This window comes from Anser cygnoides, chromosome 7 (genome assembly GCF_040182565.1).
Source record: "Anser cygnoides isolate HZ-2024a breed goose chromosome 7, Taihu_goose_T2T_genome, whole genome shotgun sequence".
Taxonomy (NCBI): domain Eukaryota; kingdom Metazoa; phylum Chordata; class Aves; order Anseriformes; family Anatidae; genus Anser; species Anser cygnoides.
In genome coordinates this window covers 1,082,404-1,106,083 of record NC_089879.1, presented here as the reverse complement: position 1 = coordinate 1,106,083, position 23,680 = coordinate 1,082,404, and the positions used below count along the sequence as shown (strand labels likewise).

The 23,680-nt window shown below is 49.3% G+C and overlaps 1 protein-coding gene across 2 annotated transcripts in view; it reads right to left on the bottom strand.

Annotated features, from left to right (window-relative positions):
- Window positions 1-17,827, bottom strand: part of TCERG1L (transcription elongation regulator 1 like) — an 84,314-nt gene extending 66,487 nt beyond the window's left edge. The window contains exons 1-4 of one of the 2 annotated variants that reach the window (XM_067000389.1): window positions 17,521-17,827; window positions 16,500-16,646; window positions 15,451-15,631; window positions 1,901-2,089 (exon numbers count right to left, since the gene is read on the bottom strand). In XM_067000389.1, coding sequence (XP_066856490.1) covers window positions 1,901-2,089; window positions 15,451-15,631; window positions 16,500-16,646; window positions 17,521-17,766 — 763 coding nt within the window. In that variant the 5' untranslated portion in view covers window positions 17,767-17,827. The remainder of the gene's footprint in view (window positions 1-1,900; window positions 2,090-15,450; window positions 15,632-16,499; window positions 16,647-17,520) is intronic. The other variant, XM_067000388.1, reaches the window with a different exon arrangement.
- Between the last annotated feature and the right edge of the window lie 5,853 nt (window positions 17,828-23,680).

The window sequence follows — 23,680 nt, the reverse complement described above, 5'->3', positions numbered from 1 at the left end:
CATCGGAGGTGACAATCCTGATAAACACCTGCCCATGTCCTCCCACACACCTTGCCACCCGCAGCCGTCCTGCCTCAGGGCAGATCTCCGGGCGGTATTCTTAAATAGTTGGTCAACCTTACACAAAGCTGGGAACACACGCAGGAGGCATAGCAACAGGACCGTGCTAGTCTGAGCAACCCACAAATATTAAAATCTGGTCAGATGCGTTGTTATCCCAACCCTTCGTGCCCCACACTGGGCACCAAAAGGGCTGTTGTGGTCTAACCGAAGGCAGCTCAGCACCGCACTGCCACTCGCTCACACCCCCACAGTGATGGGGAGGGAACCAGAGAACAGGTACACCTCAGGGGTCGGGACAAAAACACTTCAATAGGACAGAAAAGGAGGAGAAAGAGGTACATAACATCTACCCAAACCAAGTGATGCACAAAGCAATCGCTCACCACCCACCAGTCGGTGCGCAGGCAGAGCCAGCAGCGGCAGCTCCCTGACAGCCACCCCATATTCCTTGTCCCACACGACACCACGTGGCAGGGAGCCCCCCTTTGGGCCAGCCAAACCAGGACAGTATTCCGATGAGAGCACAGCCCTTTCTCCAAGTCTGAACGGCTTTATTCCTACGGGAACGTTTGCTCCTCAGACTCCGTGAAGATAAACACGCTGCTGTGCTTCCTTGGCAGTCATTTATCTGAGCGGTTCTAATGACTGCTCAACAGGAACAACAATTACTGAGATACATTTTTCATACGAAGATTTCATCTGAACAGCTAATATCAGGACTGCAAATTTTCTGCAAAATTTTAATCTCGCTGTATTTTGCTGTGTTACACTTCAAGTATCAAAAAGACGCGAAATGCACCAAAAATAAGATTTTAAACTTTACCGATATACTGCATTTCAAAAATATATACTTAAGCATTCAAAGCACAAATAGTTTCAAAAATTATCCCAAAGACTTAAATCAGACAGCTTTCCACAGCGAGTGGGGGATGCCACAGTACCTCCCTGGGTATCACGTTCAGAAAGTCGTTACGTGTTGTCACGCTAAGAGAACAGGAGCTTTTCCAGTAAGCACCACATCCAAACCTATCATGAAAAGTAGAAGACCAAGGCTCCATTCCTCCAGTACACTTTATAAACAGCCAAACCACCTACTTGTCTGCGATGTTATTGTACATCTACAATTCATGGCGGCCTGCAGCTCCCTCCCGAGGGGAGCGGAGGGGCAGGCGCTGAGCTCTGCTCTCTGGGGACAGCGACAGCACCCGAGGGGACGGCATGGGGCTGGGACAGGGGAGGGTCAGGCTGGGGTTAGGGAAAGGTTCTGCACCCAGAGGTGGTCGGGCGCTGGGACAGGCTCCCAGGGCAGCAGTCAGAGCCCTGAGCCTGCTGGAGTTCAAGGAGCATTTGGACAATGCTCTCAGACACAGGGTTTGGTTTCTGGGGAGACCTGCATGAAACCAGGAGTTAGACTCGACGGTCCCAGTGGGTCACTTCAACGTGGGAGATTCCGTGATTCTATTTCCAGCAGATACCTTTCAACTGCCACCACCACAACCTGAGGATCTGCTGCAAAGGCTGAGTGACACTAAGAGCGTGTTTTCTTACTAAGGTGACAGAGGACGCAACTCAGTTCACGTAGTACCTGTAAATGTCACAGCGTGTCTAAGAACTACTGATGCATACAGAGTTTTGAACTTACTTTTAACACGCTTTCAGAAAGCACCTCTAAACAGCACCAGAAAAAATAACTTTAATTCCAGAAAAACACCTGTACACCACCTGTATCCACTAAATATTTATGAGAGCACGCTGACAGCTAGACCCATACACAGAAGCCTCTCTCTGTTGCAAAGTATAATAAGCTGCTTCATAATGCCACCAAAAAAAGCCTTACCTGGAAAAGGTGAAGTCAACACTGGAATTTTGATGGGCGAGAAGGTCAGCACATGGCAGGGCTGGATGCTCGGAGGCGAAGGTCCTTGAGGGGCTTCAGACTCCACCGACATCATCGCCGCAGTGGCTGCTGCGGCCAACGCAAGGGTTTGATTGCTGCTGACCGGTTTAAGGCTATTTTGGCAACCACCTGGGGAAGGATGAGATACAACATTTTATTTTTAATTGGAAACCGGCGGATTTACATCAGAATGTTTTCAGCATTTTGAATTTTAACACAAGTTGGCACAACTACGTGGAACGCTCTCCACCTGGCTTCCACTACGCGAGCCCACCTTCATGAGTTGCTAGACTCTGAAAATACTTTAACACTGCTTTTGAAACCTGAGTTTTCTGCAAAAAGCACACGTAATGGCACCATTTAAATATAAGTTTTATCTTATACAATGCCTTGTCCAAGGCTACGGGACTCGTGCAGCACCTCAGGCACCAGAGCCCTTGCCCACCTCACCGCCATTATTCTAAAAGTCTGAGCCTGTGGTTAGTGCGTTTTTAGATATTTAAACCCCATGCACGTGAACACACCACTATAACCTGGAGGGACGAAGCAAAGTAATATTGGGTGATGCATAAGCTGTGCAGTTATTAAATTTAAATGAAAAAATCAATAATAAATGAAGTCAACAGGTTGAACATATCGACCAGTATTTACTTCATCTGCCACGGCTTCACAACTATTCACAAACAGCCTTATTCGGACTTTTCCTAAATATAAGCCGTCTGATTCCAAATCTGAACCTTTGTGTTGCCTGTTATATTCAACATCCAAGGTCAGTGTCACCTACTGGACTGTTGTCCTGTTAGATGCCAGCAAATACCCGAGTTCTGCAAGTTTTATTTAATAGTAACATTCATCTTGAAAACATGCCATGCAGAAAATTCTGATCATCTTACAGAGGAGCTCTGAAGTTGTCCACCAAATGTAGGCTCAAATTCACTTTTGACTATGTAAGATTTACCTTAAAGTCTTACAAGCTTAAGGGGTAGACCTTTAGAGCTCAATCTTGTCTAAGTATGCTAAATAAACAAGAAAATGAGTAGTAAAAAGTCTTAAGGAAAAAAACTAATTTGACAAACACCAGCTGTTAGTCCCTCTATACTGAGCTATGCATTCAAAAATTAAGCAATCATTAGCTTATTATGTTATTTAGCAAATGTTTGCAGTTCGTGTGGAAATCCTTCAGGCAGTAAGAGCCAACTGTAGCTCTGCAAAAAAAAAAAATCACTATTTGCTCAGACACATCACAGCAGGCATTTCCTGCATTTCTCAGATTTTTTGTACCTCCGCCCGGCCCCAGAGCACCCGCTGCCCGCCAGGCACGGGCCCAGGACCCGTCAGAAGGTGCGAAGGCAGCTCAGCGTCGCGCCTCGGGCCGGGGGGCGCTGCCCCGGTCAGCAGCGGGGGACATACCCCCAGCACGCCCCCTCACAGCCACGGCCCAGCTCTGAAGCCCGAATACCTCAGCCAGGGTTTTAGATCCATCTCCGCATTCACGCACCTGGAACTTTGTGCATTTTAGCTGCTAAGTGCTGTTTTGCTCTCAGTTAGCACTGGGGGAGAAAAGTGGGTCAGTGTTTGGGAAGGAAAACGTTTTGGTTACAGCTAATTGGGGCTCTCGAGGTTATTTATTGTGCTAACTTCTGGCAGCTTAGCTTCTAACTCGTTGTAATAATTATTGCCAACAAAATAAGCTCTCTCTTAGCAAAACAGAAGTCAATGTTTTCAGCAAGCACCACAGAAAAATTCCATTATCGCTACTGCATTTGTCAATTCCAAGCAGAACCCATTTAAAACACCTGCACACGCACTAATACGACAGGCATGCAGGCAAAAATAAACACACTAACAAATAATATTAAAAGGTTTAATCATTCAACCATCGATAGATGAAAAATAGATCATTCTGCCAAAGTCACAATGGAAATATCAAAAATATCAGTGTCCAACCACTGCAGCCATTTTACCAGTTTTCACGTTTATTCACCGGAGAACTAACACGGCCCTTCGGTTAGGTTAAACACCTCGCCCCCAAGAAATCACACTCCCTGCTAATTCCAGCCAGCCTCAGGTGGGAAGAAAGAAATCAACAAAACGTCTTCTGTAACTCTTATGAAAATTAATGTTGCATGGAAAAATTACTTTCCTACTGGCTTCCTACAGGGTACACAAGCAGAAAGGTTGTTTACTTCTCAATTGATTCTTATTTTGGAGAAGACGCAAATCCCCCAAAGAGCCCAGGAAAGCAGCAAAATAACCGAAGTCTTCGCTGCTTGGACAGCCAAAGTCTTCTATGAGCACAGACGAGTAAAACTCTTGAAGCAGTAGAGTTAGCAGGGCGTCCTTATTAAAGTTTCATCAATTCCGTTATTAAAGTTTCATGAGTCAGCCGAAAGAGAAGTTTCGGTGATTTCCCTGCCTTTGATGAGGCTCTCTCTCCCTCTCTCCTACTAAATAATTCCATCAAGCAAGGACTACCCCTGTAATTGTTAATACTTGAGAGTGTATCACCAGCAGGGTGCCTGGGGGTCATCAAGCCCATCTCTTCCTTTGCAGTCAACTGAGCAACCTATCTCAGCAATTTATCAGGCTCAAAGATAAAATATGATTTCCAAAGCAAACTCCTATAGGAACCTGGCCCAGGACATGACTTCAGAGATCGGGATTTTCTTCTGCATTCGGCATAGCTGGAGAGGAGCGGCTCTTCTCAGAAACAAATCTGATTTTGCTGGAAGTATTTCCAAAAAGTTCTGGGAAGGGCTTCTTAGAATCACACTTAATGACTTCATTTACTTGAATTTCAAGAGTCAAATGCCTTGCAAGTAGTAGTAAAATACCATCACCAATATACACTTGAGGGAAAAAAAATAGCAATGGTTGTTTCTCCAAACCTGTTTTTGCCAAGGCATGCTGCATTCTGGGCAGTAAGATACAGACACCCACTTTGCTATTCTTCCCCAGACTGCCATCTCTGCTCCCCGCCAGCAAGCAGATTAGGGAAGACATCTGAGGTTTCTGTGTGACATTACTGAAGAGCAGAGAGCAGCTGAAGAAACAGTGAAGAGATTATTCAGAGACAATTAAGCGAAGGCAGTGAAATGCAGTGAAGGCAATGGAATAGGGCAGCAAGCCCAGCACACTGACTGATGGGCGATCTCCAAAGGTCTACCTGCTAACATCTGTGTGGAATAGGGTCTACAGGCACAGGAGAGGAGCTGTATCTGTTGTACCTTCTCTTTTATTCGAGCACAGCGTCACCTGCCTAAGTTTCTTATCGTGTCCAGCTCCTTGTTGCTGATCTGGAAGACCTATTTTCACCTGGTAGACCCGGGCCAGTCGGCTACAGACATACAGGGACTGTAGGACAGCGGGTCTGGGCCAGGCCGCAGCACCCGGCGGGATGGAAGGACACAGCAAAACCCAGCTTTGGGCTATCAGTATGGTACAACACATGAAAAACTGAAACAAGATTTTCCGCCTTGAAGGAAAAAAAATAATTTAACAAGACAAAAGTAAGTACTACTAACACTTGTGAGATATGAAGATTCACTCCTCTAAAAAAGGGTAATTTAATTCGAGACCTTCTCTCTCAGAAAAAACACACATATATATGCATGTATTGTGCAACTTCACTGTACATGTAATTTAATACATTTGAAATTACACTTGGCTATATAGTCCTTCAGTCTGTTTCTTCAGTTCTGCCTACAGGAGGATATCTTTACCCAAAAAAGATGTGCATCTCCCCAAAGACCTGAATTAAAGAAATAAAAGAGGAGGGAAAAAAAATCAAACAGGCTAAAGACCGTTTTGAACTTTTTGGCTGCCATTGAGGAAAGGAAACTACGTGAATGTATTTCCTTTTCACTTCTTTTAAAGACCCACTCAAATGCCTCCCCCCCCCCCCCCCCCCCCCCTTTCAGTCCATTAGCTACTGCAAGCGCCCAACAAAGGCTCTGTAAGAGCTCTGTGGCTTTCGGAGGACCTCCTGCTGGTGAGGACAACTGGCCACTAACTCAAACACTGACCTTGCTGCCTCTTCTCTTCACCTGAAAGAACTGAAAGACAATTCTGACACAAATGGAGTTCCACATCAACATGCTGAAGGATCTCTATCCATGTATGTGGTTACCGAACATATGGAACCACACAATACTCAATTTATATCACAGCTTTCCAATCGCCAAAATTTCAGCCCTATGCAAATGATCTTTGGTAGTTCATGAAAAGAACGCAAGGACTCAATACCAGCAGAAAAACACTGTCAAGTACTGAGTAGCATCCTAAGGGATTTGTAATACTTTCCATGTACATCTAAAGTAATAAGCATTTTGAAGGCTGTCAACAGATACGCATGTTACGAGAGTTGTATGACATGAAACACCAATTAAATATCGGTTGGTTAAATACCTTCGCCTGAGAGTCAGTGAAGTTAGTAACAGCGAGCTCTTAATCCTCACCCGCAGAGGGACATGCACCATTTCTACTTCTTTTTAAACCAAATACATTTTTTTACTTTACTCATAAAACTAATCATCACTAAACAGCCTGACTGCCTTTACCCGTTTCTTTCGAGGCCCAAGCTACTTTCCTCCTCCCAGCCCCGGCCGCGGGCACCCCACTGTTCTTTGGGCATCAGTACCACCGCACAGCCCATCTGTTACTGAATTTGCTGCGCCTACGTACGGCACAATCCCAGCTACTATGTAAAAAAATTAAGAAGTCTATCATTTGTGACTACAGACACTTCAGAAACGTTCACTGAATTTCAGCTGATGCTGTCTAAACCAGCTGGAGGCTAGAAGGGGGATTTTTGCACAACAAACCAGATGAATCCTCAGGTCTAGTCCACTGGCTGGGGACCCATTCTGCAGCGTAGGGTTGCCACTTACCGCTCCAACCTGGAGTCAATAAGTTTTGACAAGCAGTACAGCTGTCACAGAAAGCTCCCCGAGGAGCTCTTGCTGGCAGCCAGGTGGGGAGCAGGGATGAAGCGCTGGCGTGCAGCTCCGCACCCCAGCGTGCTCCCCTGGCATCAGCAGAGCAGCGTGGGGAGACGGGTGCCCCCGACCCGCGGGGCGCAGGGGGGTGCCTGGGTCACTTAGCTTCGTGCAACAGCTGTCAGAAAACACTTAGCACTTCCTCTGAAGACGTGTGAAAAAACAACTCCAGAAGAAAGAACAAAGCATTTCAAGTGCGAATTATTGTTTACTATCCCTTATTCCATTTCCCTTCATCTGTGGAGTCTTTAAGAGAAAAAAAAAAAGAGATGATAAAGTCTGAGATGACAGCTCTTTAATAGACTTATTAGACTATTATCAGTATTAAAACTGACAACAACTGTCTTTTGATATGGAAAAAAAGAACATAGTTCAAATGAGTTAAAGTGGCTGTCGCTGCCCAATCCTCCCTCCTGGAGGACAAGCCATGGAACAGGGGGGAACAGGAGAAGGAAAGGTGCGCAGGGACACACGGCTTCTGCCTCAGACCTCATCCCCAGCGGGGGCTCTGCTGCTCCAGGCAGGGGCACAGCATTCAGCTCACCACCTGCTCCAGGCCCTTTTGTCCCTTTTGTGGGCCGACGGTGGTGGTGTCAGACACTGCCCTGGCCAGCAATGCAAGGCAGATGTTAAAACACGAGGTAAGATGACCCAACAGGACAAAACCTGATGATTTACTCAAGAAACCCAGAAGCAGCCCCTCTCCCGGAGCTGTGCCTGCAGCACAACCTCCCTGCAGATGGCCGCCCAGCCACCGCGGGGTGCCAGGAGAAAACATCTCAGCGCTGCTTCAACCACCAGCTGCAACCTCGGTGCTTCTGAAAACCCTACACCTTGGATCATCTGCTGATAAAAATCGTTGGTTAGATGTAAAAGTGATAGTTAGCACTGAAAGGACACTGATCATAAAAATGGTAAGTTTGAACATGTGAGTATCATCTTAATAATAAATATACTTATCCTACCTACATATACACGTAAATACACTGACCAGTACATTTAAGGAATGTACTCAGACCCTGAAATTGATAGCAACTAGGAAGATAAATTACTGTTTTATTCATCAGTGGGATTAAAAGGGTTTTTATTACAGACTCTTGGGATCAAACACTAGATATTGTCCTCTCTTGCTTCACTCAGTCTCTACCATCGTAAAGATATTTTCTCGCACCATCAAGTCAACAGGACCGATGCACTTCGGCAGACTAAGATGCCATTCCAGTCCCATACTTTCCACAGGAGTAAGTTTAGCTCTAAGAAGGGTACACATAAAACTACCCACTCAAGTATGGTACACTTACCAAAAACAACAAAACACTTTTTTTTTGAACCTGTTCCTGTCAGTTCTGCCCGACCCCTGCTCCCAGCTCGGCAGGCCGGACTGTCACAGCGATGTTGAGCCGCGGGACGAGGGCTGGCTGGCGGGAAGGCCGCAAGCCTTGCTGAAGAACACTGAGCAGGGAACCTGCTCCGACAGAAAACCTTATGTAAGCATTTACAAATGAAGAAGGAAATGGGAAACGTTGCTTAAACTGAACCTACTGCTACAGAACATCACGCTGTTTGAGCACCCGACCTGGCATATCGCTAACTCCAGGCGTTTTGGGAGGCCTACCTGGCCACCTCCAGGCCGGCACTCCAAACGGGTACAGGACTGTTACTGCCCTCACCAGGGAGGTGCACTTTGGAGCTAACGGGTTTGAGACCCGAAGATGGAGACGGTTGCTTCTTGGTGAACCCCTTCCTGCCACAATCCAAGAATCACCGGACAGCAACTTACAAGCACGGCAGCCCACGGGGCGCTTTGGTGCTCTCCTGCTCCCCGCCGGTGCCCGGGAGCCGCCTGGCACCGTGCTCCTACCACGTTCTTGTGTGGTGTTAGACCACGCGGCTGGGTTTGATACCAACTGTGGTTTTAACAAACTTCGGATGCTTCTTGCAAGGAACGCAGTCTTTTTATCAAGCACAAATACTTGGAAGGCCTACAGCACACAAATTTGTAATACCAGTATTTATTCTTGCAGAATTCAGATTACGGAGAACCTGCTGGCCCTGCTACCCGAATTGCACATGGTTCAAAATTTCAGGTGCTGAGCAGCTTGAAGCAGCACTTATAAATCAATATCACGAAGCAACCGGTCGACTTAAATAGTATATTTATCCCAATACAAAGGAAAACATATTGATTTCCCTATCTTCTGAAGCCAAGAGGGAAGAAAAAACATATAGCCTTTTATGTGTGTTACCTGGTATTGCACACGTCTGCCAGTAACAGCACCACTAATGGCTCACTTTTATGCCCACATGTAGTAAAAATACCTGGCTCCTCACAAACACTAACGGCCCCTGCAAATCACCAAGAGATGAATTTCTGTATAATGGGGTCTTGGGACCGGGTAGGAAAACATGACAAGCAGGTCAGAACTACAAGCCTTTGCCATAAACATACTGCATGTAGCCTTGTTTACGTTACTGGAGAAAACTGGTGAAAACCCATTTTACTGGGGCTAAGGTCTGTACTTGTTCGAGCAGATAACACGAAGAGCAATAAAAAGCACAAATTTAATAAAACAAAACAAAAACGTCATGACGGCTGCAACTGAAGTCAAGCGTTCCCAAAGACTTCAGTGCTCCTCTGTGCAGCGCTTGACTGTTCCACAAGCAGAGCGGGCTTTCGTGACATTTCAGCTCTTCCAGGCTCCAGGTCTAACTGCGCCTGGCTTTCACAGCCGGGGTCTCCGCATCCCCCAGCCGTTACTGCCGGAACCCCGACATGTTCTGCTGCGGGCTCAGCCCCAGCGCCCCTCTATGGCCAACTCTCCCCTCTCCAGTATCAGAGATGAAAAGAGCATCCAGAGGCATACTATGTCCCATCAGCGTCCATCTTTTCACAGACGACTCAAAATAGCCATTTTCTTTTTGTGCCTTCGCCAACACAGAAGCATGAGAAGAAGAGCAAAATAAATATCTCCCAGCTTGCAAGCTTTGTGCAGGATTCCTGGCATTAAAAGTCTCAAATTCAGCCAGGTTTAGGAACCAGAGAAGGTCAGAGGTCTTTTGTGTCATGTATTTCAAATTTGTTCAAAACCGTACAACTTTTCAAAGGGAAATTGACCAAGTTTTTATATACAAAGAAATCACCTTCCTTTATAAATTTGTCTTCAATTTAAACTGAAATTATCTATCTGTATATGTACACAAATTCACACAGATACTTGCTATGAAGAACACTGGCTCAGTTCTGCACAGGTTAGTGGGATTAAAAGAAAGAAAGTGAATACTAATAGGAAGGATGAAATAATTCTAATCCACATAGGATCAGTGATGCTAAAGTAATTTTGTGAAATTACAAACGAACTCATCTTTTTGATATTTGTGATTTCAATATCAATGGATGAAAGAGCAAAGTGACTGGTTTTGAGCAAAGAGACCCTGTTGAAGTGTAGGGGAAGGAAAGAAACTTTGACTTAGTGGGAAACATCTTCTGTTGAAAAATCTTTTCATTAAAAAAAAATCTGCTTTAAGAAGACTATCTTCCATTAAGGAAGATTCAAGGATTCCATCAAGGATTGTGTTCATCAATGAACACAAAGTCTTCATTCATTCCAGGTTAGATTGACCCCAATGAACAAAATACTCAGAGCATTTTGTTGAAGATCAAAACAATTAAAAGGCTTTCACTTCTCCAGTATCCACTCACAGCACTTACTGCTCTGACTGACAAGGCTCCCACAACATGTTTCCCATCACGTATTGTCCTGCATACAACTTAGCACCTACCACTGCAGAAGTCCGTAGAATCACAGAATGGCTCGGGCTGGAAGGGACCTCAAGGACCTCCCGGTTCCAACCCCTGCCACAAGCAGGGACACCACCCACTAGATCAGGTTGCCCAGGGCCTCATCCAACCTGGTCCTGAGCACCTCCAGGGATGGGGCAGCCACAGCTCCTCTGGGCAAGTACCAGGGCCAGTACAACACAAGACCAGTAAGAAAATGCAATTTATGTTGAAACATGTTAGAAAAAAATCTGTTTGAGGAACACCAAGTGTTTCTAAATGAAAACAGATGAAGTGCCTGAGTTTACTCAGCTCTGAGCAGCACGTGCAGAAGGCAGCAGCCAGGCTCCATTTACACGGAAGCTCCTGCAGACACCGCTTTCTCAAGGCTACACAAGTCCCCAGACTGTTGGGCTGAGCCACCGCCCACGACCCTCGCCTAGAAATGCTTGAGGGCCTTTATTCAATGAGCCATCAGCAGCACTAAGGGAAGCAATCTTCGGTTCCGGGCCCTCTCAGCACCAGCTGCAAACAGGATTTGGGTCAGGTACGGATCCTCAGGTCCCTCTGCAGGCCTGAGAAGCTCCCTGCACAACTCCTGAGGCTGTCCACAGGTGCTCTGCTCAGAGGTACGCGGTATTACAGCCTCCAGGAAGGAGATGTTACGTTACAGGTGCTCCCGGAGTGCCCGCATGCCGTCAGACACAGCACAAGACGCTGCGTTGCAGTGGCCTTGCTGCAGAGCCAGGAAGCTTTCAGTCCCTACAAGCTTTTGAGGCCGTGCGGTGCGGGACCGTGCCCGCGGTCACGGGAGGCACCCAGCAGCTAACCTTGCATTTCAGTCACCCTTCAGCGAGCACAAGTCATACGTGGATTCCAAGGGCCACGGGCTGAAACCCATCATTTCAGTGTAACAAAATCTATGGATTTCTGCTGTCCTCAGCCAGGATGCCTCTTTCACTCCCCCTCCGCGTGCCAGCAGCTGGAGCACACGAGCGGAGGTGGGACCAGCTTTGCTCAGGCGGGCTCTGCTCGCCGCTCTCCCACCCGCGGTTCGTAAAACGCTTCTCCTACAGAGATAAGGGACTTCCATCTGTACCTCCTGAACCTCCCCTTGCAGAAGGCTAGATGAAAGGCTTGCTCTCCAGGTTGTCCCGTGAAAACCTTCCACGCACCAGTAAGAACACGTGGCTTACCGGGGAATTGCTGCCAGCAGTGCTCTTCAAAGCCAGAAACGCCACACTGCAGGAACGCATATTGAAAGCAGCTTTACTACCATCAATAACAGCAAAAGCAGCGAACATCAAGGACCAGAGGGCTACAGCTTTCACCTGAATAGTGGAGCCAAGGCTCCCTCCATAGGCCACCAGCCACGCAGGGACGTGCAGAAGGCAGGCAACGCGTACCCCTGTACCTCTGTAACCCCGTCCCCAGGCAGAGCCGTGCCTCGGGACGCCGCTCCCCACGGGAAGCTCAGTGCTGAAACCCAAACGCCTCAGTGCGAAGCAGAGACCTCGTTCCGAACAAATTAAGCACCCAGGACAGCTAATTCACAGTGCTTTGAGGAAAGCTTCCAGGAAGCTCCTTCAGCAGAGCAAAGCCAGACAGCACAGCTAACACGGGCTATCTGACTCGGTCCGCAGGCGACAGAAGTATTAATCCTTTCTCTGCAAAAATAACAAGACGCTGCCTTCCTCGCTTACAGTAACGAGTCCAACAGACATAAAACCAGCTATCATTTCTAGGCGGGAAAATAAAGTGTCATTATTCACAAATAGATACAAATTAGATACAAATTCACAAATTAGATACACAAAATCATGAGCACATAAATTCATGTTTTGTAATATACTGGAGAATAATAGCAGCTTCTTTTTCTTACAGAAAATAACACCTTCTAGTAGCTCGTACTCACAGCTGTGAAATTACGGGCATTACCATTCACCAAACACCAAAGCTTCATTCCTTTATCTTTGTAACATTGCTGATATGCTGAGAAAACAATTATATCATTACTGATAGCTGTGGAAGGCAAACCTGCCTGTAAGAGAGGCTTTCAAAATGAATACAGCCATGTAGTCTGCAAAAAGCTTATTAACTTCTCAGTTTAAACCACTTAACTAAGCAATTTGCTCTCAGTATTTTTATTACTCTTCATATTAACTGTAAAGATTATATAGGAAATACTTCAAGTACTACCGTAACACTTCCTAGGAACTTTAAGTATGTTTGGAAACAGCTTCTGATCGGGCTGTAACGCACTGATATCCCATCTTCCCATTCTTGGGGCAGTGTCATAAATACACACAGGAGCTCTGCAGCACACAAACCTCAGAGCACATTATTTCATTAGCATCCACCTGATGCATGGATTGCATCGGTCAGAGAAAACATTTAGAGAGGGACGGGAAGATTTAAGAAGTTAGCTGGGGGGTGTCTTCACACCCTCCCCTGCACCTCTCCCACCTGAAGGGGAACACGGAGAGCTTTCCGGAAAGGAGGGCAGCAAATGCTGAGCGCTCTCCTGGAAGAAGAGCAGGAGCTTGCGCCGTGCCAGGCTGCTAGTGGCACAGGGAAGGAGCCCGAAGGGTAAAAGCTGCAGAGGTGAATGAGTCAGGAGTTTTACCACCACCAACCTCTGTCCGTGCTGCGCAGCCTTAAGAGCAGCATTCTGAAAGGAGCTCAAGAGAGGAACTGCAATAGCCAGAGAAGTTGCCATACACTGAAGGAAAAAGGGCTGGAAGAGAAATTTAGAGACATGAGCAGGAAAGGGCTCCATCATAAATCTGTCCTGTAAAAGCAGCAACTAGAATTAGATGTAGCATGAGTACATGTAACCAGGGCAGAGGAAGGTGAGGCTGCAGCGCCGAGCACCTGAGAAGCACAGTGCTGGACGCAGCCCTGAACAGAGAAGGCAACGGGAAAACAACCAAGAGATGGGAAAAGAGGGGAAAGGCAGAGCCTGAGAAAAGACAAAATAAGCAACCACACAACTTGGTTGCACACCAAGTTCAATTTGAAATGTAAGCAGTGACAGGTCAGCGACGGAATTCACAGCAGACAGACTTTGTATCAGCAGGGAAAAAAAGACGCCATTCAGGGTAATTCTACCAGAAACCTTCTACAGCAGGAAAATAAGAAAGAAGAAAATGGATCAGCACCAGTCTGATCCATCTGAAGATCTGTCAACACACGCCTGGCTGCGCACATATTGTTCATCAGGAAGGAAGTCTTCAGAGACAGCATAGCTTCCTCGTGCTACTTCGGGACCCCAACCTTGCCGTTAGGCTGGGAAGACCCACTGCTCTGCCTCGCGAGCTCTCCTCATCTGCTACCACATACATCCATTTCAAATATAAAGAGTAAGTATAACACGCATTTCAAACTCTCGGCTTTTGCTGCATTGTCTGAGCCGACAGCTCAGCACAGAGCTCTCTCAAGACTCATCAGAGCCAGCACAAATTCACACACAAGCCAGCACATAAATTCAGTCCAGTTTACCAGGTACCAGGCTACCGACCCACCCACAACACGTGCATTTGTGCAGCTACGCCAAACTCCTTCCTCACCACCGCGTTCATCATTAAAAATGCACTTCAGGCAAGGCATCCTGTCTGGGAACACAGCTGAGACATTCCCTACACCATCCAGGTGGGAATGCATTAACGTAATGGGTTCTCACCCGTGGCCTCCTTACTTACGACCGCCGTCACCCCCACCAGAGCCACGGCACCACAGCTGAGCGCTGCCGGGTTCTGGCAAGCACCGAGCGCAGCTTACTGTAAAGGGCTGCTGGAAACGTCAAAACAGAGCTGATCTGAGTTGTTCAACACGCTAATTAATCAATCTGGCAAATTAACCCAAACAGTAATCTCTTCCAGCACACTCTCACTGAACTTCTGTCTTACTGGAAAAATACAAGAAACTGACCGCGTGCTGCACAAAGCACTGCCCACAGCAAGGACCAAGGGAACAAGGGCTCCTCTGCCAACCAGATGACCATCGCCTCACATCCAAGGCAGAAACAAAGACAGCAAGCCATTAATAATATCCTGACTCTGAATTTAAGAACATAAGTTACATAAGTTAAGAACATAAGTCAAGCATAAGTTTAGTTCTTAATCCTTTCTGTGAGACAACTGCTATTCCAAATTAATACTGTAACTCACACAGAGAGAGACTCAGCTTCACAGCAGCGTACTTTGTTCTCTTCCAATCACAAAGCTTAGCTTTTCTATTAGCTGCTGTGACACACCCGAGTTATGCGGATTAATGTCATTTATTTCATAAATATCACTGTGCATAACTGAGTTCTAATGAGATGATGGATCAGTTACTCTTCTCTACTGATTACTGTCTACACAAACCACATCAAATTCTTACAATTTACAGCAAATAGAACAATCACACGCAAACTGTATCAGTAATTTTTTTTTCTGGTTAATTGAAAATAAGCCAAGTATCTCAAGGGTGGCTTGCCCCATCTTTCTGGAAGTAGACAACCAGCTACGGAATAATCTGTTGCAATCTTCTATAATTAATATGTTCTTTTCTTTCTTTTAAAGTAATTTAGGGGATGAAAAGCACTCTGCCATCAAGGTTCCAGATCAATTGAGAGATTTTCAAATGAATGGAATGAAACCCTTACTTTAGAAAATGGCTTATGCCTCTCTGGAGTTGCATAAAAAGCGGTAAATACTTAATTATTTACTAACCTGGTATCAGCTGAGGTGCCAACACCACTGTGGGAAGAGGCCTGGAGGCAGTAGCTGGCCTGGCTATAGCCATAGCTACTTGATTTGTCATTAATAGAGGTTTCTCATTTCCCTGGAAGAGTCTTGATTCCTCAGGATGTATCCATGCTGAATCCAGAGCAAATGCATTATTTAAGTATATCTGTCCAACACAAATAAAAACATTAAGGTCTGAGATACTTTATTCTCACTTCTACTTCTCAATTTTTCTTTTTAATCTTTAACTCGTTATTATGATGTGGAAAGTATCTCAATTTGGGGACAAACTTACAAAAACAGACTGATGCTGCTCCGTAAGCGTTGTGGACAGAGTTTAGCTGATCATGAGAAAATTAACTGGCTCTGAACATGAATAATCAACTTATGCAGCATCACAAATAGAAAATAATAAATGAAGCCAATTGTGCCTCAGACAGAGCTATTCCAGAGCAAGTCTGTCTGCAATTCGGAGACCTCAGTCATCTTCTAGGTTGGAGTGACAGGGACAAGGGAAGGAAATGGGAACATACAGTCACGAAGCCTCATTTCAATTATTCAGCTAGTTAAATTTACAGATGTAAATAACGATGGGCAACATGAGGGCCTGGGACCATGATTGAAACCCTGGCGCCAGCCCCGGGGCTGGCAGCGCTCCCAGCGGCAACGCTGCCTGCGCTGCACCCCCGTGTCCCCTCCTGAGAAAAAAACGGGGAAGTGCTCAGGAGGGGAAAATGGAAACCCTCAAAATCACATCCGGTAGTGAAGTTAAAGCATTTTACCCAGCATAGCGTGGATAAATAGTAAAGATATTTTATTCTTTGCATAACTTCGCAAGACTGAAGATTTAACACCACCGAAGCACCCTCCTCCGCTCATCACCCCATGACATTCCTTCTCCGTGGGGGTTTCCCTGACAAACCACTGCCCTCCTGCACGCAGCTGCAATTCACAAAACCACAGGTATTCTTCGGCTCACGCAGTCCACACACGCCAGCATTAAACATACTTCAGAATATGGGAATTGGACTTACTTTGCAGTTCAGCAGCCTTTTCTCTATCCAGTTTTTCCCAGCGTGAGGCGGAACCGTAGATGCGTACACAGGTGGAAAAAGAGGAACAAATTCCACACCTGAAGACGGTGAAAATCCTATGACTGGAGAATGACCTCCAAATATCCACTGAGGGGGGGGAAAAAAAAGCAGGGAGAGAAGTTAACACCGGGATTTCACCCCGAGCAAACCGATGCTTTTCGCGGTTTCTTAATCAACTAGGAGATGACCACGCAACGTTTCAGAAACAAGCGTCTTCAGCCCAAAAAACGTCCGTGTTTCTTTAGTCGCTACCCGGGCAGCGAGGCACGGCACAGGCGCTAGGAGTTGCCCCGGCAGCGCCCGGCAGAGCGGCGCCGGGCGGGGGGGGCTGCAGGGCGGCCCCAGACCGCGGCTTTTCTCCGCCCGAACGAAATTTCTCGGGTACGGAACCAACACGCCAGCCGGGACCGCTGCCGGCACGGGCGCCGCCGGGCGCCCGAAGGCGAGGCAGGGCTGCGGGCGCGGCTCCCGCACGGCGCCGCAGCGGGGCACGGGCCGCCGGAGCGCCCCGGGGCTGCCGGGCGGGGCGGCACCGGGCCGGGCGGCACCGGGCCGGGCACGGCGGGGAACCTCGCGCCGCCGGGGCGCGGAGCGGGCACGGGGCGCTGCCAAACGCCCGGCTGGGGGAGAGCAGCCCGGGGGCGTCCTGCGTGCAGGGGGCGGCTGCGAGCCCTGCGGGGGGGGGGGAGTCCGCAGCCCCTTCCCCAGCCGCGGGGAGGGAAACAAAACAAAAAAAAAAAAACAGAAGAAAAAAAAAGATGAAAACACCGCAGGTCCGCGCGCCCGATGGAAAATCCCGGTGCTCCGAGGCTGGGAGTACCTCTAGCGGCGGCTCCCCGGCACGGCTCGGAGCCCACCCGGGCTCCTTGCGGAGGAGCCGCGCTCCGCCACCGGCCGGCTCGGGGCTGCCCCTGCCCCGCACGGCCCCGCACGGCCCCGTCCCGTCCCGCGCCGCCGTTACCTGCCCGGGGAGCAGCGCGGCGTGGTGCTGGTGCTGCCGGCGGTGGTGCCGGTGGTCGGCGGGCAGCAGCGGCACCAGCGGCTCGCAGGGGACGTGCCAGCCCGGCGCGGACAGCAGCAGCGGCGGCGGCGGGGGCGCCCCGCCGAGCCGGAGCAGCCCCGCGGCGGCCGGCACCGCCCAGGCCCAGGGGGGCTCCGCGGGCCACAGCAGGGGCGGCGGCCGCTGGGCTGCGGGGCCCGGCAGCATCCTGCATGGCCCGGGGCGCCGCCGTGCCCGCCGCTCCGCACCGCCGCCGAGTGCGAGTCGGGCTGAGGCGGGCCCAGGCGCCGCCCCGCTGAGGCGCCGCCCGCGCGGGGCGGGCCGGGCCGGGCCGGGCCGGGGGCTCTCGGCCCCTTCGGGCAGCAGTCGCCTTTTCCCGGCCCGGGGGGGCGCCCGACAAGGGGCACGGGAGCGGAGCAAGCCTCGCTGAGCGGCGAGGGGCCGGCACCGTGGCTGCTGGGCGCGGAGCCGCACGCGGTGCGCCCGGGGCTCGGCTGTGGGGGCGGCTCCCAGGACGCGGCGGGTGCCCTGCGGGGCCCTGCTGCAGCCCGGGCTGAGCCCTCCGCTCCCAGCGCCTCCGCTGCGCCCCGCGGGGGAGCAAAGCCTCCTGGTGTCACGGTGCGTCAAGATTTGTCAGCGGCTGCCCGCATCTCCGCTGCGGGAATAGCCTCCCCTGCCTCGCTTGAACCCTGGGCTCCCAAGGTGGAGGCCGCTGGAGGCCGGTGCCTCGGGGCAGGAGGTGCGGGCACGAGGCCCACAGCCCTCGCAGCCTGCCCGCAGCCCTCGCAGCCTGCCCGCTGAGGGCTCCAGAGCAGCCCCCGAGCAGGGGCTCCAGAGCAGCCTGCCACCACCGGCACCACCACCAGCCAACACCGCGCACCCGCCGCGTGTGCCCTCAGCTCCCGCCAGGCTGTGGAAGAAGCCCTGGGTAGCGCTACCCGCTCCTCGTTAAAACTGAACCCCGTGGCACGTGGCTGCCGCTGTCCCAGCCTCGAGCAGCCGGGAGAGGGTCACCATGCTCTGCGGGATGGTGCGAGGAGAAAGGGGCACCGCAGCAGCTCCTTCCTGAGGCCTGGCCCAGGTGGCCCCAGGGAGCCCCCGTGGCAGGGCAGCCTCCTGGGAGCCTGGCTCCCTGAAGAGCAGCGCTTCCAGCGGGGAGCTGGGCAGCGGGGAGCTGGGCAGCGGGGAGCTGGGCAGCGGGGAGCTCAGCGGGGAGCTGGGCAGGCCTCTGCTGGCTGCTGGCAGCACCGCAGCTTCCAGCCTCCAGCAAAAAGCGAGGCAACAAGGACCAGACCAGAGGGACGGGCTGAGCCGCGCTCCATACCAACACTTCAGCTGCACGGCTCAAAGTCACTCGATGACAGGAGTTGGACTCGATGATCCTTGTGAGTCCCTTTCAGCTCAGGATATTCTGTGATTCTGTGGCTGCCAAAGCACCAGCCCTGCTCCGGTTCCCCACCGTGACGGCATGGCAAGTGCCACGTGGGGAGAAAAGGCAAATATCCCCCTGTACCTGTTCCCGTGGTAGCAAAGCGCCGCGTTCCCTGGCGGCCTACGTGTGACGGAAAAGTTGGGACATCAGGACTATGCAGATGTCCACAGGCAAACCTGAGGCTTCCTAAAACAGTGTAGAAGAAAGTCAAAGGTCTTAAAAATTCATATCGTCTCTTTTTATTCACTGCACAAAGGAATTGGGTCTCTCGTGGCAGCGAATAACCTTAGTGAAGTTAATTACCAAGAAGTTTTGAAGTAAAATTATTGTGATACACGGGTGAACACGAGATCAGGAAAATGCATTGCTTACAGTCATCCTCAGAGAGATCCTGGGACGTACAGATTTGGGTAATCTACAAAGTGACAGAAATCAGATAAAGAGAAGATCAGTTCTAAGTATTTTAGTGCTTGGTTACATTTTTTAAACACAAAAATCGTGTAATGGTGATTGTAGCTAAACAGAAAAAAATAAATATATAGTGACAGGAAAAAAATGGTTGTTTCCTATGAAATGCAATAATCCTGGAGTAGAATTTGTCTATTTAAGACAGGTTTTTTTTTTTTTTTGTCTATTTAAGAGCAGTTCATCTCTAAAATACTCAATATAACAGCAAAATAACAAATTGTATTTCATTGGACATAGTTGCTGGGAATTTATTTTGGGGGAGAAGAAATGTGGAGAATTTGAAGGAGTTCAGCCGCTCTCGGTGTCCGCTCACCTCTGCATTCTGAGCACCCTTCCTCCACATCCGCACAGCCCTGTCAGTCACTGGGAGATGCTTTTAACTCCATTTTTCCAAGGTACACAACATTGTCAATACTATTTTTTTTTTTTTTTTCACACAAGCAAGGAAAGTTAGAAGGGACCAAAACCATCCTTGAGTATTCTTCTGTTTAAGGTCCAGAAGAAAAAAAAAACGTTTCTCAGAGGAGTTTATTTGCGGTGTTGAAGCCAAATTTAGTTACTGGCAAATGCCAGCATTTTACTTTTTTTTTTTTTTTTTTTTCTTTTTTTTTTTCGGGGGGTGGTGATGAGAGGGAATTATAATTTCTTACCAGTGTGCAGTCTTACCAAATACTTTACTAATATTAGATGTGAGAGTTTGTGCAGGCAATGTGACCTCAGGAAGCCCAAGCTCGCTCAGGTGAGCTGAAGTCAGAGAAGAGTTTCTCAGCTGCTATAAACACATTTTGTAGCCTGGCTAAACACATGCACACGCAAACATCAGCTGCTTTTTCTTTCGGACTCTCTTTTCCTACACTTCAAAGAATAATAAGAAAAGCATTGTTCTGCTCCTGCCTGGAGCTGGGGAAGCGTTTGGGTATTTTCCAGCCTGCGCGCGTGGCAGCTCTGTGCCATGCCCACGTGCAGGAGGCTCGGCGTGGTCCAGGCTTGGCACTGCCGTGCTGCACCCTGCCACCACCGAGGAGGTGACCACAGCAGGACAAGCCGCACCACTTGCCAGGAGCAGGCGAGCTGTGCTGTGCTCTGCTTTTCCTGGCCAGTCCAGTGAGTGGCAGTGATGCTGAGTTCAGTTTAAGCATCCAGGGATGGAGCAAAGCGCACAGAAACAGCGTCTGGGCAGGGAACGCCATCGTTTGGGAACGGCCCCTCGGCAGCGTTTGGAGGAAGAGGACAAACTCCACTAAACCCTGTGCAGAACTGGGGTGAGCGGTGCAGCACTCGCTGGCTCTGAAGTCACACTTTACAAAGTGAAAAGCTTCAAATAAACTTTTCCGGCTGTGGACTCACCTGCCATACTCACGTGCACACATTCTGCTTCGTGCTCATCTTCAGGGCACAGAGCGGCTTCTCAGGAAGAATGCAGCAGCCCCGATGCTGCCTGCTCCCCACGTGCAGTGGGTTGCTTCGTTCTGGTAGGGGCTGCTCTGAGCAGCCATCCTCGTGCCCAGCCCTTGTGTTTTATTAAGGGGAAGGCTGGAAGGATGCCCTTCTATGCGACGGAGAAGTGACGTGGGTCTGGGTAGTTCCCCAGTTCCTCGTGGAGCTTATTCTCAGGGCCTGTTCCGATGGTGTTCTGCTGCTGCTGACAGATTTGTTACACCTGCCTGTGAGCCCAGGGAGCGGTTACTGTCACATTAAAAGCTGATGTGCTTGAAATGGCCTGTACTGCTGAGAAGGTGGCACAGCAGCACGGGTGTCGTTACAGCAGCAACCCCCTCCAGTCGCTCCGAGCACAACATGGACTGGCCCTGGACATGAACAAACCCTGGAGGATTCCCTCCCCAGGGCTCTCCGCTGGGTGCAGCTCACGGCAGCAGTGCTGGTGGCTGCATACGGACCCCTTTGGGTTAAAGATGGGAAAGGAGAGGGGAAGCAGGGGTGGAGCAATAGTCCATAAATATGCAGAAGGGTGGCTGGCAAGAAAAAGGGATTACTCTTATTCATGGACCTGGTGGACAGAACAAGAAGCAGCAGTCCTAAACTGTAGCAGGAAAAATCTGGTTTAGGCCTTGGAAGATTTTTCAAAGGGTGAGGAAGGGAACCAGAAAGCCTGGGGGAGTCTCCTTCACCGCGGGTCTCAAGAAAGGGGCGAGGGAGCAACCGCACACGGCTGGCTCTGCCACGAAGCCAGCAAAGCGCACAACGCGACCACCCGGGATTTGTAGCCAAAGAGAAAAACCTCTCACGCCAGCAGAAGGTTTTATTTTCTTCTTTGTGACAAATGGGGGAGTTAGAAGGGAAAGGCCACAGAGGGAGAAAAGAGAAGCGTTTGGAGCATAACTTTTATCAACTATTGCAATTTCAGCTTGGAAGTGCTTTTTTTTGGGGGGCAAGGGGGATCTGAGATCATTCATCAGTCTCACACCTGGTGCAAACATTGTCCCTTGAATACCCCAAAGAGTGCTTTAGATAGCCAAAGGGCCAGCTTAGCACTGAAATAAAAGTTTTAGACCCATCATTTTAATTTTTAAGTCTGAAAGATAGGTTTGTACATTCAACAGAGGACCCTTTTCATTAAGGTCTAACCTACAGACATCTCCCACGGAGGATGCTGTTAGCCACCCTTCTTCATGCTGGGGTCATCTCGGCGTGAAATAGGACAATACCAGGCAGCGAGGGAACTTCCTAGTGGTGATGCCTCCAGCTGCTTCACAAAACAGCTGATGAAACTCTCCTTTCCAGCACAGTAGCCACACGGAGGTAAAAATTTACTTGTGATAACCATGAGCAGAATAGCGTTTTGTGCCATTTTGTACAGGCTTTGCACAGAACTCCCTGTGCAGAGGCATGCAGGCGCATATTTGGATGTGCTGAAGTTGCCTCTAGATGTTAGCACTGACCAGAGTCTCAAGAATTGCATGCTTCAGCAGATTCCTGATAAATAAATTCCTCCCCGTGCGCTATCTGCGAACAGAGAGGCGCAGGGAATGAGGTTTGCCACTATCTTTGCCGGCGGTTAAGCTGCTCATTTCACACCGTGCAGAGGGGCTGGAGCAGGAGAGGGGATCTCCTCTGCCATCTCTGGGTGTCTGGAGCTGTCTGAGAAAGCACGCCCGAGCATAAGCAGATTTTTCTTTCCAGGTGCTAAACCACCCGGCTCACTCCTCCGCAGCAGTCCAGCCATCGGGAACCCCATCTGAGGAGCTCTTATTTCTTCCCAAGCAGAGCTGCCAAAACATCCAGCCAAACAAATGACCCAGCCAGGTGATTATTCTGTTGAGTTTTCTCATAACGACACAGACTAATAGTCTGTCCCTGGGGTTAATCCCTACCTGCTGCATTAGTCATTTGTTTCCAGCGGTGGTAAATAGCAGATATTTCAGAAATGGATCAAACAAACCGACGATGCACCTAATTGTGCAATGCCACGCTACGAAGGGAAATGAGCTGCTGACTCCAGCTAGCGATCAGCTTTCAGTCTGTAGCAGAGGATTGATTGTCCCTGCGTTTTTTACTCCAGCCAGCAGAATCACAGACACTATTTTTATTCTCATATGCAGCTCATCTAAAGCTCTGACAAATCCCCCTTTATGGAAACTGTGACAACCAAACTGTAGGCCCTCTGTACCTAGACAGAGGGATTAAACCCAGATGTCTGCAACAGCCGGGTTCTCGTGTGCTTTAGCTGCCGATGCCCATGCCAGGAGGAATTACGCAGTCCGTGCGAGGGGTGCGTGGTGGAACAGACTCCAGGGCCCCTCAGAGCACAAGTCCTTTGCTGAGCATAGTCCTCAAGACAAACGCATCGAATGAAAAATCCTGAAAGGACCTTTTGTGCCTATTCCTGTAATTTTAAATACCACCATCTCATTTTTGCTAAATTCTGTTGATTTCCACATGCAGAGCGTCAAGCCCTGTTGTAACCCCACCAAGAAAACTCTCAGAAACGTCAAATGAGTGACATAAAAAGTGCAACAAGAGTCACTGCAGCAAGACGTACATGGTACATGACTTCAGAGTTGCTAGGAGCCCTTTTTCTGCCTCTCAGGATGACGGTGAGAGCTACCTCGAGGTGCCCGGCTGCCCAGGACACCTCTCCCCCTCTCCGGCAGGAGACCACCGGCAGGTGGCCAGTGGCAGAGCAGGTCCGGCCGTAAGGCCGGCGCTGCTGAGTTCCCAGAGGACACAGCGTAACCACAACAGGAGAAGAACAAGGAGAAT